The 17,584-nt window shown below is 34.9% G+C and overlaps 1 protein-coding gene across 1 annotated transcript; it reads right to left on the bottom strand.

Annotated features, from left to right (window-relative positions):
• Positions 1-537: 537 nt before the first annotated feature.
• alg14 (ALG14 UDP-N-acetylglucosaminyltransferase subunit) lies at positions 538-11,187 on the bottom strand. The gene is made up of 4 exons (XM_052595393.1): positions 10,859-11,187; positions 10,004-10,155; positions 9,555-9,677; positions 538-1,150 (listed from the first exon to the last, which is right to left on the bottom strand). Exons 1-4 carry the CDS (start codon positions 10,998-11,000, stop codon positions 920-922), a joined length of 648 nt encoding a protein of 215 aa, XP_052451353.1. The 5' UTR covers positions 11,001-11,187; the 3' UTR covers positions 538-919.
• Between the last annotated feature and the right edge of the window lie 6,397 nt (positions 11,188-17,584).

The following is a 17,584-nucleotide window of genomic DNA, read 5'->3' as shown; positions in this document are numbered from 1 at the left end:
TTGGCATTTTTGGGTGAACTGGTTCTTTAAAAATCGATTTCATTGTGGATAAAATAGGTGGTATTTTTATTTCTGCAATGCTACGGTTATCATCTATGCTCATAATAACCGAATTCCACATGACATCACATACCTTTCAGACATGTCTGATGGGATCATCCATTTGCAGCTGTTCAGAAACATCACAGTCGCAGAACCTTATGCTGAGAAGTAAATGACTAAGTTACCTGTATGAACTTGTTATGCAAGACAAAAGAAACCACCAGGTTACGCTCTACCTCATGCTGCAGGAATCAGAGTGCCGTCTCATCTCTAAAAACAAGAAGAACAGGATATTATAGACACATAAAACACTACAGCTAAGAACTGCAGCCTTTTCATCTGTTTATAGTCTCTCTTTCACACCATTTCCTCTAGAATCACATACCAGCACAGGAAGACAATGAAGTACCACTGAAATGCGTAGTGAGCTGGAAAATATTTCAAAACAACACTAAGAAAAAATGCATTCACATTTAAGAATGAGGTATCACAATCTAGATTAAAGACAAGTCTTTTATTTATCTGAATGACAGTATAACCTTGAAATGGACAAACCTTTGATCAAAAGCCAAATACTGTTTTCCATGAAGTGGTGCATGAAGAAAACACTGAAACTATAAGTGCTAATAGAAGCACCTGCATGTGTAAAAACTTCTCTTGGTTTAGTTTTGTTGACTTCAAAGGCGTAAAAGGTAGAACAGGACATCTCATCAGCCTATCATGTGTGTTTGGCTTAAAAAAACAAAACTCAGAGATAGTTGTCATAGTTGTGTATTCAGCACATCAGTAACGGCATAGGAATGAATTCACCTTGAAGAACAGCATCAAAATGTAATGTAATTCTCAATACAAAAGTGAAAAAGTCTACAGAAAGGGATCACACCAGTCTCCCTAAGTAGATGGCCTTTGGGTATTTGTCTTTTAGTGGTGCCCACTGCACAAAAAAGTAGTCAGAAAAGTAGTAGAGGATCTTTCCGGATAGAGACAGCGTCTCCACACGACAGATGCTCTCCACATAGACGATCAAGACTCTTTTTAGGCCCAGGATGCCCAGGAGCAACCCAGCGGCACACAGTGGGACACACGTTCCTGGACCGTTACACAGCACCTGAAACACAAACAAACACACAAAGAAAAGAAATAATAAAAATTAATAATAGGAAAAAAATACAAATTATATATTAATTATATATATATATATATATATATATATATATATATATATATATATATATATATATATATATATATATATAGTAATGCATTAACTAACTAATTTAACCTTATTGACCACCCCCCCCCCCAACCATAAAAACGTAATATGGTTATATATAAAGTTTTTTTCTCATTAAACATAACACTTAAAATCATTACTCAAATATAAGTTTGAAAGTAATTAATACTTGTATTCAGAAAGGATGCATTAAACACAAATGTCTTCCAAATTAATACAAGAATGATAATAGTTACTGATAATAATAATAATAATGTTTCTAATAAAGCAGTTAATCAGTTTATTAGAATGATTTCTAAAGGATCATGTGACACTGAAGACTGGAGTAATGATGCTAAAAAAAATCAGCTTTGTGTTACAGGAATAAATTACTAGAAATACTAGAAATTATTTTATTAACTGTAATAATATTTTACAAAATTACCATTTTATGGCATTTTTGATAAGGCTTGGTGAGCTTTAAACACTTCTTACAATAATAGCTTCAAAATCTATAAAGATTTTAAGAGAAAAACAAATAAAAAATATGATTTTAAGAATTAAAAATCCATGATTAGTCAACATGCAACATGTTATTTTTAAATAAGTTCACTCTCTGAGACAACCACGTGAGGTAAACTTGTGGACACACACAATTTTCTGTAAAGCTACTTTCAGACAATGAAAAGTGCTATACAAATGAAAAATGAATGGATTTGACTTAAATAGGCTAAGACACAACATCAGAAAGACGCCAGGATAAAGTCCTCTGAGTTGGAGAAATATGAGCTTTCTGGTTCAAAACCGGAGTCAGCGAGCGGCACAGGAAGGCGGTCAGACTTCGGTGGAGATGAGCCATGGGGTCTGGAGAAATCATCTTACACCGACTGCTCAGACACATTAACACTGGAAAAATCCAGCCTCTGTCTGCTCAGAGCTGAAACCGATACGCGGCAGGAACCGAAGACAACGACCCAAGTGAGAACATCAGAGGTGAGGGACGTTTCCACCCACAAACGCTTCAATTCATTTCTGTCTGCTTCAAGGCCCACCGGTGCTCAGATTGAGTTTATTGCCAGTTTCCAAGCAGTCTAAAACACTCCATTTCCCATCCTGCACCTGGAGGCAGATGAGCGATGGGGATGGGCAGGGACAGACCACCAGGTGGGCAATCCATCTCGGCCTGTATTTACATTTCACACACACCTGCGAGTTCACTTGGGGGAATGAGATTACTGTCACCCAACAGAGAGACGCTGACTTCAGCTCTGAAGACTGCTGGACTGTGTACAGAGATTGGGGAGAGTTTGCTATGGGCACAGGCCAAGCTGTCAGAGCGCTATTTGAGTCTGTCATCAGAGTGGTGCAAATTTAAATAGCCATTATGTGAAACTTCAACACGACATAAATCAAGTGTCAGAAAAACACAATTTCAGGGCTGTCAGATCGGCGGGGCACTGAATGCGCATCAAAAAAAACAAACAAAAAAAACAGCTTGTTTTTCACAAGTCTCTCTCTTTTTGTGTGTTAAGGAGAAGAAAGACTGAAAGTGAAAGCTGTATATAAGGCACACTCTTTTTAGGCTCTTCTGCATTTTCTCAAAAGAAAAAAAACATTTGCCATTAGTAATCGTACAACAGCTAAATACTGCTCCACCAACCTTGACTTCTTAAAAAAAAACATTTGAATGTATATCTGAGCAAACATAGCAATAGCTATATCAAAAGTGCAATCCATATATATATTAAATAAAAGAGCCTGGCCAACATTAAAAGTGTTGAAGTGACTTTCAATCATGTCAACAACCAGAAGCACTAATGCAACGCTTTCTACTGCACCGTAAAACACTTTTTTTGGTGCAGTAGTTGTGAGTTATACAAGGAAAGTGAAATTCTCATCAATAGCTGTTGATGGCCAGTGCATGTTAAACTGCTGCTTACCTAAAGCCAGTGGGGATTATACACTAATGCTGAAACATTTTCATAAATCAAAGGTCTCATGGAGTCATTGTTCCTCTGTGAGACATGTTCATATAACAGCTGCACAGACAAGTGCTGAGAAGTAATTATAAATGAGGTCATTGAGGTGGGGCCACTTTATTACTCCACATCACACAGAGTAGCTCCAGGTGAGATTAAACTGTTACCAGGTTTTGTTACTTCTCAGGCGGCTTCAGATGAGTCAGCACAGACCAGACTGCAGGTGACATGGCTAAATGAAAGACGAGTTCATTCTGAGGCCGTCTATACAGTATCTTAAGAGTAGCATAACAAAATAAATGCCCATAGAGGACCATTATTTTACTTGTCTGTGTTACTGCATTAATGGCAGCATCCTATTTTATCCTTTTTTTTTTTTAAATAGTTTGTATATTGGAATGTGTGATTAGGATTATGCACTGATTTAGATTTGGGGATATAGTATGTATAATGTACGTACATATTATGAGGGTGATTTTATATATAAATATATATATATAGTATATAATATGTATAGACATACTTGCATTTGTAAAACAATAAAATAAAATAGAAAATAATAGAAATAAAAAATTATGTATTACATTATATATACTTAGGGGAGTTAAAATAAATAATACATAATTATATATATATATATATATATATATATATATATATATATATATATATATATATATATATATATATATATATATATATATATATATATATATATATATATATATATATATATATATTTAGATAATTTAATAGTAAAATAATAAATACATATTAAAACATACAAGTATATATGTATGATTGTGTTTAATTTCCGATTCATTTATTGTAATTCTTTTTAATTATTTAAAGAAAGAAGTTGTATAAAACTTTGAGTTCTTTAACAATCTAGCATGGCTTTTTTTTTTTTACATTATCGCTTATATTATATAATGTGACATTAGATTTGTTATTAGGACTACACACACTAACTGCTTGTTTATGAACATTATGCATATCCTGACATATTCTAACATGCAGTTCTTGTTTTATGATCTATCCATCACTAATTATCATAAACATACGGATGAACATTAAATAAATAAAACATACAGTGCTCTGTCTGCTGCATTTCCAAATAAGGCTAAGAAGAAACATATGGATGGAGATGCAGTCAAATAAAAAACTGAGGATCAGGGAGGAGTCTGTGTGGAATGTGAGGGGATGTCCAATCGCACAACGTCCAGACCCCGTTATTTGTTATTGTTAATCGTACAAACCTCCTCCCCCTCTCACAAAATCTATGGATCTCTTGTTTTCCCGTATTTTTGCATCACAACTGGAATCACATAAGAAACTAAATGCATTTCCCTGACAATCTGATTGCATAAGGTAGATTTCTGTTTAGATTAGTTTATTTGATCAAGATACCGAAAAACTAAGTAAGCACTAATTCAAGTCTAAACTCGTCAATGGAAGTCTAAGAGATAGATAGATAGATCAAAAGTGAAAACAAAAGTCCCACCTCTCCATTAAAATAGCCAGTCATCTTTTCGATATTGCTTTTTTTGATTGCTCAAAAATATTCTTGCTCAAACCTAAAAAAAAACTACCATTTTACATTTAATTTGTAGCAAAGAAGCTAAAAATATAAAAAAACCAGTGTAATCAGTTCTATTGCTAATTTAAAATAAATCATTAAAACAATCTGATAAACAGTTTTTTAGAATACAGTCTTAGTAAAAATGAGCTGTTGTTATTATGCAACTATATTACGTTTTAAAATAATTCAGGCTTTTGCCACGTCATGCCAAATCTGATAAGTAAACAAACAAACGCAAATATTTATTAAAGTCACACAGATGTACACACTTGAGTCTAGACTGACTGACGTATTAACATAATCTGTAAATAGTGAACAGTAGTATTCACTATTAACTGCTCCTCGCGGCATGCAGAACTAGGCCCAGACACTTGGCTTGTGTTGACACATCTGGAGCTCATGAGGACCCGTGACGCACTTATTTCCTTTTATGGCTATAAGAGGACTGATTCCACCTCCTCTTCACCTCCGGATTTCAGACCTGACCCCCCACTTCCCCCATTGCACTCTGGTATGTGGACGAACGGGCCCCAGCTCTCACTGACATGCTCAAGTTTAGTTAAAACAAACAGCTGACATTTGAGTCATGCTGAAGGACGATCTCTCACCGCGCAGACACAATAGGGGTGCCGGACCCCCTAAAGAAGATCTTAGACAACGTCTGCTGGACTAAAAAGGAAATCCTGCTGTCAGAGTGGGCCAGATCAAAGGCCACCTGGTACTTATATTGTAATTTCACATTCCAAATAAACAACAAAACTTAAAAAAATTATGATTTAAACATATATATATATATATGCAGGTCAATCTCTCCCACACACATATACACACACACAAAACATATATTTTATATATCTTTGAGGTGGCATTTAGCAGATATTGCATTTATATATATATATATATATATATATATATATATATATATATATATATATATATAGTAGATTTTTTTAGACTATTATTTAAATTATAATTACTGTTGATAATAACAGAAAGGGTGATTATATAGTATATAATCAATAACGAGAAATGAGCTAAGAGTAAAGAATAAGTAAAAAAAAAGTTATTGATAATTGATATAAACTGAATTTAAATAAAATATAAATATTAGATGAAAACATGAAAATTAGAATTGTGGCATTAAATGTAATTATTAAAATTGTATGTAAATATATAGTTATACATTAAATATATATATATATATATATATATATATATATATATATATATATATATATATAAAATAGTATACATACATACATACATACACACACACACACACACACACACCGAACACATACAATATAAACACAATGTACACAATATATATTTTTTTTCATAATAAAAGACTAAATATATGATCATAGAAATTCATATACAATTGAATTTAAATAAATAAAGCATATATATTTTTCTTGTTTTTCTTTTGCTTTCAGGGTCAAATATGACATTACTTTACGAGAATAAGTAAGTTTATCTAAACTCTATTACCATGAAACTAACGTGACAACAGACACAAGTTTGTACAAATCTTTCCCATTAAAAAAACTCGACCGACTGGAAAACTGGGAAATGACGTTGGCATGAGATTAAGAGAATACTATAGCGTGGTCGCCTGTGAGAGATTAGACTGGTTTATTCTGACCTTTGAGCTCTACGGCTCGAGCACTGCAGCGCCGGCAGCTTAGTCATGCTCCGCCTCCTCTCGGCCGGTCGCCACAGCAACACAGAAACCCGATGCTGCTTGGCCCCGCCCCCAGGGGAAAGGAGTCAAGCAGCCGGGTCGAGGAGCCAGTCAGGTCTCGCCACATCCTGAGAACAAGACCCCTCGGCTGCTCCGCTTACAACCCTTCATTACACAACCACAGGAGGAGGAGGAGAGAGAAAGAGGCCCTGGATTACAGACCATTCCTGAAAAAGGGCTTAAAGGCTGCCCATCCCTCTCTCTCTTTTCCTAAATCAACCCCCTACCTCACTCCTTTATCGGTCTTTGAGAGTTTTCCCAGCAACTCTCTCTCTCTCACTCTCTCTGTTCCTTGCTGAAGACAAGCAGAGAATCAGCAGGACTAGTGTTTGTTTATCCAGCAGATAGTCTTCCAGTAGTAATGCGATAGTCTTATCATCTGCTGAAGGAAAAAAACATCTTCATCTCCTGCTTAAACATTCCCGGTGCTGCTGCGGGACATGCACAACAACAACTGCTTTTGTGCTAAAGAAGGGTTTAGTTCACACAAAATGACCATTCTGTCAGCATTTACAAAACCTGTATGGCTTTCAAAAAAAAAAACTATTTTGAAAGTCAGTGGTGTCCAAAAGCATTTTCGATACTTGACATAAATGTCAACTGAAGAAAAATGAACCACAAAAAAGGAAAATAGGTCAGTCCGTGTCAACTTGACCAGAGTTCCCCGTCTCAAATGTTTGATTTTGCAAATATCATAATAAGAAAGACAAACATGTAAAATGATGAAAGACAAAATATTAAAGATATTATACAATATTTAAAAATATTAAATGTCATTGATGTATTGACTGAGTAACTTGTAGAGGGGATTCAGAGCCAAATTACAGGGGGTTAAAATGACTTCAGAAGGAGGGCAGCATCATTATGTTATTTTTACACAGAGATTGGTAGGTGTGTTAGAAAATCTGTTGCCTTCAGCAATCTTTGTTGCATCTGTGTGCCAAAGGTGACCATTCAAAAATGGAGAAAGAGCAACAAGTTTGCAAGCCTATAACTCAAGAAGTATTAAATAAATTTGTATGCCCTTTTAGATTCTCAGTCTTAACACACTTTCCTTTTGGCATCTTCATTTTTAAGGCCCTGTATGGTTCACTTCCAGAGATACTGGACTTTCAATATGGCTTCAAGGGTAAATTGTTAAATTATACAGATTTCCTTTGGTCAAAAACCAAATATGAGTCACTCTGCATAAAAATGATTCTTCTTTTCTTTTAAAGAGCAATGTCTAAAGAACAACTAATGTTGAAACTAAAACTGTATTTCATTTCCTTCTGTCAAAAAAAACAACTACACTGAACATACCTGTCTGAGTGCATTCATTTCCAAACTTTGCGTGCCTATAACTCAAGTAGAGTTTAAGATATCACAATAGATTAAATTCTAGTCCTTAATTAACTTTTCTTTTTGAATCTTCATTTTCCTTTAAGGCCCAATAACATTCAGACTTAGAGAAATGGTGACCTCATTGAGACTCCATATTCAGACTGTTGAATATAACCAATATTTAGTGGTCAAAAACCAAATGTGGGATCACATTGACTGCACCATTTTAGGTTTTCAATGACATGAGGATGAGGCAATGGTGACCGAATGTTAATTTTTGGGTGAACTTGGTTCAGCCCGGTTTAATTAGCATTTCACACGTCTTTGAATGTGTTAATTTCAGCATAACATTCTCTCATGCACTTATTAATCAAGCCTGCACAGAATCTGTGCCTGCAGATCTGAAAGGCCCATCATTACCCTGTTTTAAAGTCAAACATGCAATAGTATTTGAAGCCAACTTTACTTCTAAAATGTGACATATTTCAAAGTGCAACTTTAATATTCAATGATCATAAGGTAGGGAAGGATTTGATTTGATATAACAGGAGTCTAGTGGTCTCTGTGTTGAGCAGTTGAAAAATGAGGGCAGATAAAAAAGGAGTTAATACAGAAGAATGAAACATTACAAAACAAACATTTAGCTTCCTTGGCATAACATGCACTGATGGATCACTCACAAAAACCAGAAACATGCAATACGAACGTACTGTAAACAGAGTCTGTTCACATTTCATGCAGACATTTTTGGCTAATCCGGTAATGTTTTCAGCTACCAATAAGTTTGCATTAAACACATTCTACCATATTTAAATCCATTCCAAAGAATTTCCCTCCACAGTTAGTATAGAAACTATAAAAAGTGTGTGTGCTGACTTAAAAACACTAACACCATATCTGCATTTCTCGGGCTGAACCTTAAGCAAAACTACTGAATTTGGACTAGATTTTGCAGATGATCTGAACTATAAATAATAGAGGGTGGAGATATTTATAAAAAGCTATGTTTTCCAAAACAGTGCACAGGATGTTTGAATTCTAAGGTTATGGACTGGGCAAAAGACGCCACAGCTTTAATCTGAAGGACTGATGTGGCTACAGATATTCGCTTTAGAAATGTATTAAAGAAAGATTAACAATACAACACATTCATAATACAATATAATACATGTACATGTCACTTGAGCCGGATAATTGCACTATTGTAGAGCTGCCTAGAGCTTAAATTAACTTGTTTCATAATTGATCAACTTTGCAATATTGACATAGTTACTGAAATGGAAATAACTGATCTAAATAATAACACTACGGTCTTCATTGTATTGAATTGCACACTGTATTAAAGTGCTAGAAAAATAAATTACATTCGTCCACTTAACATTTTCGAATTCGAGAATGCAAACTAATATTAATCACATCCACGTATATTGTTATTATATATTATATATCTAAAATCCATAATATACTGTATATTTAAATATCCATTTAAATTTCAATATAATGTCTTTATCATCCTCAAAACACAGCTGGAATGCCCTTAGGCATAATCTCATAAATATGTTATGAATGTGCTATTTCTGGGGGGGCGTTACACAAACGTCCTGCAGAAGAAAGGAAATTAATACTTAATAGGACACGATGGTGGGATGAATGAGAGGAGAGAAAGCCCACCATATCCGGCTGAAGCCTGAAGACCAGCGGGACAGAGGACATCAGAGCGCTGAGGGAACTCAAAACAGAGGAACTCCACGACTGACGCACCTCCCGACTGCGAGGGATCCGGAGAATGGTGAACTGTGATTAGAAAAAAAAGAGGAAAACATAAGGGGGGGGGGGGGGGGGGACATATGCAGAAGAACCTGATTAAATGAGGGTATATGGCTGACTTGATTATCTATTTATCGTTTCAAATCCACAGTCATCTGAAAATGCTTGAAAGAAACAGAGGATCTGCTGCCATCTGCTGGTCAAAACATGTCAAAACACAAACTAACACTTCCCACAATTAGTTTCACAGAAGAAAGGAAATCATATGGGTTTGGGATGAGGACAGAATGGTTATTAATGGGTCAATAAATCCCTAAGTGGTGTACAAACAAATTTAGGATAGACCAATCAACCTGCGAGGGTAAACCGCTTTTCTCCCGCTCCGCTTCAAATGTTCGGATCTTCTCTTCGCTCATTTTATCGGTGTCTGCGATCACATAGTGTCGAGGGTTATAGGACTGAGATAAACTCCCCATCAGACGGACGATTTCTGTTGTGTGTCCTCCTGGGTGAAACAGAAAAGAAAGATTTATAATAATGATAATAACTATTATTATTATTATTATTATTATTACTACTAACTAGAAATATTTAAAATATAATTAATTTACTTAATATTATTTTAATTACTGATAATTCAACATTTTTAAATTGCTAGTTGGCAAATAAAATGGATATGACCTTTATAATCAACCTTTTATCAAAGCTAAACAACAATGAAAACTAATATTTAAAAAAATGATATTTTAAATGACTAATAAATACAATAAAAAAAACAATGAGTTTAAATGTGTTTAAATGATGATATATATGTAAAAACAAGAATATATTTTAAATGACTAATCAATTAATCAAACAATGTGTGTGTGTCTGTGTGTGTGTGTGTATATATATATATATATATAGAGAGAGAGAGAGAGAGATTATTTCGTGTTTGTATATATGTATATATAAGTGGTTTAAATTATTATTATAAATGATTGTATGATTAAATGGAATATTACAATGATTAAATTATAAACTATTATGAATGAATGAATGAATGAATGAATGAAAGCAAAACACAGACAGTTTGCATTTCTAAAAACGAAAGGATATCTATTTTTACATGTTATGGTTGGTGACGATTTCCTTCTGCAATTATAAATCACATTATGGTTTGTTTTACATTCAAAATAAATAAATAAATACAAGAGACTAATTCTTACCTGATCCTGCCACCACCAGGACTGACACAGAGCCCTTCTGTCCGGGTTTATATTCAGAACCATGTCGCAAAATCCCAAATAATCGTAAAATTATGACTGTTAATAACACTAGACTCACCACCACAACATACAGCAACGCCATCAGTTACCAAACTAAACTCTATCAGGGATTCTAACAACCGAGGCTCAAGATGTTAGTAGGCTCATGTCTGTCAAAAACGAACGTACATTTATCATTTAAACTACTGTATAAACTAAACCTGGAGAAGTGCTGTATTTTTAGAGAATGGATGGAATGATCATTACACGTACAGCCGCTACGGAAAGTCATAAAGGACAAACTTTATGTCACACTTTTACTCAGGAGTTTAAAAACAGTGACATCTACTGGCAGCTCTTAAAAGCGAACCTAATCAGAACGTGGTTTTTAATGTTTTTGATGTTAATGCCTTATAATAAATAAATATATATATATATATATATATATATATATATATATATATATATATATATGGAGCTTAATCTTTTTTAGTTTTTTAGTAAAATTTTAACAGTAAACAGCTATGAAACACATAAAAGTTAAAAATCTACATAATTAAATTTAAATATAACTAATAAAATGTTTACATTTAACCTGGTACATAATAAAAAATTGCCTCGAACTAAACACATTTGTGCGATAAGACTTTTCAGTCAAAAATGGTTTCCACTATCCATATCTATGGGATATAAAATGGTTGAAACACATTTTAATAATGTTGAATAACAATTTAGCTTTAAAATCATTGATTTAGTAAATATAATGCCTATAATTAATGTGACTAAACTGAACTGATATCCCACGATGTGAATTTGAACGGCATTTCCTGAATTCAGAACCAAATGTAAACAACACGCAGCATGGAATCTTTCCGGTGTATTTATTTAAAGTTCTCCTATACTCTATGGGAAATTCTTGTGTTTGTTGTCTCATGGAAATGGTCCTCAGTTGTTTTGTCTGTGGTGATCCAGTGCAGTGCTGCTCTTGTACACTTAACTTTTCCACTTGAGTGTCTTGTAAACTGGTAGACAGACACTGAATATGATTTAAACTCATTGTCACAAGCTCATTTGCTATAAATATTTGTCTGATTGCTTCCAGCCGAGTTAGCGGCCTATTCTGCCACCTCTGATTTGCAACATTTCTTGATGTGTTTGTCATAATGAGTTTATATTATGTAATAGTAATGGCTTTTCAGGGCATTACTATAATCAGATGAGACACAAAAACCTTTCACAACAGCTCACACTAGGACCACCTGCAGCTGAGACTGCATTCATACAGAGAAAACTGTCAGTTAACATCTGACATTGTGTTCAACGGCTGCTTTCAAGATGTTAAGATCTCCCATTTTTTCAGTTTCTTCAAGTTTACGTGGTTTGTGCTGGTTTGATGGGCTGTGGCTCAGAGGAAGAGGATGGATAATTTCCGGAACAGGGCCAGGAAACATTATATTAGCATTTCCTGGATATAAATAAACTCTCACATCTCTTATGCATTCCTTTACGTAAGCCTGAACGATACAAAAAGTTTTGTCATAATGGTCAATTTTCTAAATAAATAATCTGAGTAAATAAGCTTTCCATTGATGTATTTTTGTTGTATGGTTTGATAGTAGGCTTCAATATTTGGCAGAGATACAACAATTTGAAAATCTGGAATCTGAGGGTGCATAAAAATCTAAAAATTGAGAAAATCGCCTTTAAGGTCATCCAAATGAAGCTCTTAGCAAAGCATATTAAGCAAACATCACATTTTGATTTATTTAAGGTGGGAAATTTACAAAATATCTTTATAGAACATGATCTTTGCTTAATATCCTAATGATATCAGGCATAAAAGAAAAATCAATTGACCCATGCAATGTATTTTTCGCTATTGCTACAAATAGATCCCAGCGACTTGTTACTGCTTTTGTGGTCCAGGGTCAAAAATGCTATGATTAATAACTCTGTCACAATGTAGGTTAGCCTTCAGTCAACAGATCTCAGACTTTATTTATCTAATGCCTTATCTGAGTACAGCCAGATTCCCAGCAATGCAGCCAAATAGGCTTTTTAAAAACGGTTCATTCACGGGCCATGAGGTGTGGTATGTTTGCCTGTAATAATTCTTAAAAGTACCACAAGGGGACTTACTGTACAGTTTCAAACATCATTGTGGTTCAGGTTCCACAACACAAGCTATCGGACAAAAATAGAGTCTGATGATAATTAGTGTGAACATGCACTGCTTTGATGTTAAAGATCTTATATACCACATACATCTTGCTCTCTTCCTCCCACCAGAAACCATCTGTTACAAGATTTCCATGTCTTGTTTAAAATGGCTCACATCAATAACACAAGAATTTACAAGTTGTTTTTGGACAGAGACTTTTGACCTTTGGACCAGATTCCAGACAATCACTGTTGACATCTTACAACTTCCTTCGCATGCAACTGGAAATGAATGTTGACCATTTCACACAGACGTCACTGACTTCATTACTCTCACTGATTTCACTCAATCATTTCTCAGTAACAACCTCTTCCTTCTTTCCGACAGCACAGCAATAGCACGTTTAGCTAGTGAAGTTGACCCCAAATGAACAATCCATCATTTATTATTCCACAAAGTTATTCCAAACCTGTATGAACTTCTTTCTTCTGCTGAACACAGAAGAAGATATTTTGAAGAATGTTGGAAACCAAGAAGTTGATGGTCCCATTGACTTCGTGTTTTTATTTTCTCTTCAGAAAGGGCCTGTTTGCTTACCAGCATTCTTAGTTTCAAACATCATTATACGTATGGTAGTAAACTAGGATTTGTAATGATAATAAAACCATATTGGACTGCATTAAGATTCAGCTGTAACAGATGTTGCAGTTTTTTTCAGTCGCTTTGGTGCATTTCTCGGTTTAGAAATTAAATTCTCAAAAACTACTTGTTCAACCGCCACATCATCCAAACACTTGTGACTGGCAGATCAAACACTAAACCAATCCAGTTTGTCTGGATGAAGACATGCCAAGAGTCCTGTTGCAGGTCGACATTGTATTTGCACAAAGCTCCTGTTGAACGTGGATCTGGCAAAAACACCAGGGTGTATCCAGCCCTCAGGGAGCAATAAGCAGTGACACTAAATAATCTACAATTTTAGTGAAAGGAGAGGATCAGGTGCCTTAATGCTGTTATTGACCCACTTTACTAAGCAAAGTGCAATCAACAAGTTTTTTGCATGTGTAACCATGAACAAGTTTTAGGATGGCAAGTTATAGTCACTCAAGATTTCGGCAACTTCCTTGCTTATTTGTTTCGGCTTTGTTCATGTGACTGTTGCTTGGCTATAGTGGGCTGGATGGAGCAACTTTCAGGTTGACACAGCTGTCTGCTGTGAGACAGGGCTGACTGATGTATGACAATGATAAAGGGGAGAGGTATCATGCCCTAGTCCTTTCGCATCTGCCATTAACCATTTTTAAGCATTTAGTTGTGCTTTAATGAATGTGGGGTGAGTAGGTCATGCACCAAGGATGTTAGCTTCGTGATTAGAATCATTGCTGAAGGTCTTTGAAAACTAGTTTTACAAATAGAAAAATAAATACAACATTTTAATTTGTTACTAAGCAAACTAAAAACTACAGTAATAAAAATGGTTTTCTGATATCGTAATTCAGTGCTCACCACAACCGTTTTATTCAGTTCCTGTAAAAAATTTTTTTGTGATGTTTTAATCTATTTGAAAATAATCTAAACACTTACTGTTATCGTTTTGTAGACAAAAAAAAAATAGACTGGGTAGTCTTTCAGACTGTTTTAAACTAAACAAAAAAGTAGTTTATTTATACATTTAAAAAAAAAATGTTTATGTGAATCAGGCTGCACATTCGGTCTGTAGCCTAATTTTTGTTCACTAAAATAAACCAAAAAATTTGTTCGGGAATTGGGCTACACTCACTGTGCTGTATGTTTTTGATTCACTTAAAGAACCGCTTCATGAGAGTCATTTGTTTGAGATTCGGAATACACCGGTCACACAACATGCACACACACACAAAAAAAGATAAAAGTTCAAAATCATTTGTTCTTGAATCAGATTACAGTGATCAGGGTGTATTTTTTTATTCACCAAAAGAATAGCCTCATTCATCATAGTCATTTATTCGTGAACTGGGTTACACCGGTCGAGCTCTGGCCTATGGTTTTAATTCTCTAAAAAGAACCGGCTCAATAAGTAGCCTTAATCAATTTGTGAACCCTGCTGTACACTGTAAGTTTTTGATTCACTAAAACAAGCAACTCATAAAAGTCTTTGATTCACTAAAAAGAAGTGAACCACTTCATAAGAGTCATATTTAGTGAATTGGGCTACACTGTGCGCACCGCATGTTTTTGATCGTATAAAAAAGAGCCGCTTCATAAGAGTCGTTTGTTTGAGAATGAAGCGCTTCTTTTAATAAAGTGGTCACTCTGCATCTTTTTCAGTCGATACATGAATAACTGAAGCCTGTGCTGTGAGGATGACTCATTGCAAAGATGTTTTGCTATTATTTCGTGGCACATGATATACAGACTACTCTGAGCTCAAATTCAAAACTCAGGTGAAATATTGGCTTCATTTACAGTGTTGAATATTTAGCGGAGGATATCTAGTATTTTTAGATTTGATTTTGACATGAATCAAATCTTAAAATATAAGCAAAGGTCTGTGAGAAAAGCACCTCCCCGTGAACTTAGTAACACAGAGAGGAGTGATCTTAATATGCTTCAGTGTCGCTCCTACACATTAACATACTGTACCATCTCCATCCTACACGCACCGCATGAGCAAGCAGTGACTCCCCTTGCTAACTCATTATAATAGTGCTGCAGTGAGCAGAACGGTGATGTCATGTCCTGTCAGCAGCTCCGAGTGGATGGCTGATGACATGAACCATGATGAAGAAGCCTCTGGAATGCAATGACCCTGTCAGGCCTCCATCTATGTCCACACCTGATAAAGATGTCACTCCTCAAATCCATTCGGGGTTTGTGATGTCAGCTTTGGCTCTTACCTGCCATACAAGGATGTTGTTTGAGTGATTCTTCCTTATCTAATCCATTGTGTAACTAAACAAGGCCAGTTCATTTCCCTGAAGACGTTTCCCTTGAGGCCCCAGACAGAATTTGGCTGAAATGAGGGTCACAGAGCCTCCTTCAGAGGAAACTAGACAGCTTTTGGAGTTCAGTTTCTGAAGTACTGTGAGAAAAAGCTGAACGCCGGACAGAAGTGATTTAGACATGAGCTCTAGAGACCGAGGGGCCGCAGAAATTATGCAAACTTCTGATGCATGGTTAGCTGGTTTACCACTGCACACTATTTTCAATGATTTCCCAGATATGAGGGGAATTATCAATGCTGGCCACCCAGAATATTCACACCAAATTCATATTTTTATTTCCAATAGAGTTCCATTACTATTTTTAGCCTTTAACTGTAAACAAATAGTATCAAGCAATGCAATACTGGGGTAACACCTTACAATACTGCATATGTAAAGAATGACAAACGAAATAATACTCAGTTTTTCAGAAACTGAACATTTCTTGAACCTTATATAAAAGAAAATCTAAAAACCTGGTTTATGATAATTGATACAGGCTTTGCTAGTTGATGGCACAGTGAGAACATGACTTAAGGAGTAAAAAAAATACATATTAGTTTTATTCCGAGGCCCAAACTGAGTAAAATGTGCAATTTTGTGCAGATGATTTTCGAGTTGAAATTCTTAGCTTGTATCTTGAATGAGATTTTTATAATAATAATAAAGGAGAGTAAACTATGTGCTTAAAAAATGCTTTAAAATATCAGTTGTCACACAATATCTCACAATAATATCTTAAGACATTTAAATGTTTAGTTTTATGATCAAAGCTCTGTCATGAGAGCAAATATATAATGCAATGAATTTTGATAATAAACATTATTAAAGCCTTTAGCATTAAAAAAAAATGATGTATGGATAATCAAGTAAAAATTCCATAGGATGCTTCTGTCCATAAATGTTCATGGTGAAATATTAATAATAATTTAAAAGTTAATTTTACATAAAAAAAATAAATAAAATATTTTACTTCCAAAAACATAAAGACATAATCAGAATTTTATTAAAAGGCCTGAAATATCGATCAGATGACAGAAGGCATGTAGGACCTTGAGTACACCAGGTTTTTCATCAAGTTATTTCTAGTCAAATCTAGAGATTAGAACATCGTTTGCAACCACCCATCAATCATTCAGAGCATCTTAACCAAAGCAACAAGTTAGCAGAATGTGGTTGGAAAACTGTAAAAAAAAAAAAAATTTTATATATCTGATCTTTAAGTCTGAGAGTTAATTTGAGTCCTGAAACACTGTCTGAAAAGAAGATGACAACTCAAGTTCCCTGAGGAATTCACAACTGAAGTGGAGGGATTGGACCCCTTTAAGGCCCCAGCATTGTTCCCTCGCTCAGAGGATCTTCCACTAGAGTTCATCTAATCTCGTCATTTAATAAGCAAACCAGACACATACTGCTCTGATGACAAAGACTATTAAAATGTTGGTTGAATGATTTCAGACTGACGTGTTTTGTGTTTGCTTACAGTTGGACAGTCAGCTTTCTGTGCTCTGTGTATTTTGATGTCCTCAAACAGAAAATGTCTAAGATCCGTAATGAACCGGT

Source organism: Carassius gibelio, chromosome B24 (assembly GCF_023724105.1).
Source record: "Carassius gibelio isolate Cgi1373 ecotype wild population from Czech Republic chromosome B24, carGib1.2-hapl.c, whole genome shotgun sequence".
Lineage (NCBI taxonomy): Eukaryota > Metazoa > Chordata > Actinopteri > Cypriniformes > Cyprinidae > Carassius > Carassius gibelio.
This window is presented reverse-complemented; position numbering and strand designations above follow the sequence as displayed.

Coding starts and splice junctions, on each gene's coding strand:
- alg14 (XM_052595393.1), bottom strand. CDS start 11,000: ATGGCGTTGCTGTATGTTGTGGTGGTGAGTCTAGTGTTATTAACAGTC. Junction 10,156..10,858: donor CCTGGTGGTGGCAGGATCAG/GTAAGAATTAGT, acceptor TGTTTCACCCAG/GAGGACACACAACAGAAATC. Junction 1,151..9,554: donor TCAGGCTTCAGCCGGATATG/GTGGGCTTTCTC, acceptor TTTGTGTTTCAG/GTGCTGTGTAACGGTCCAGG.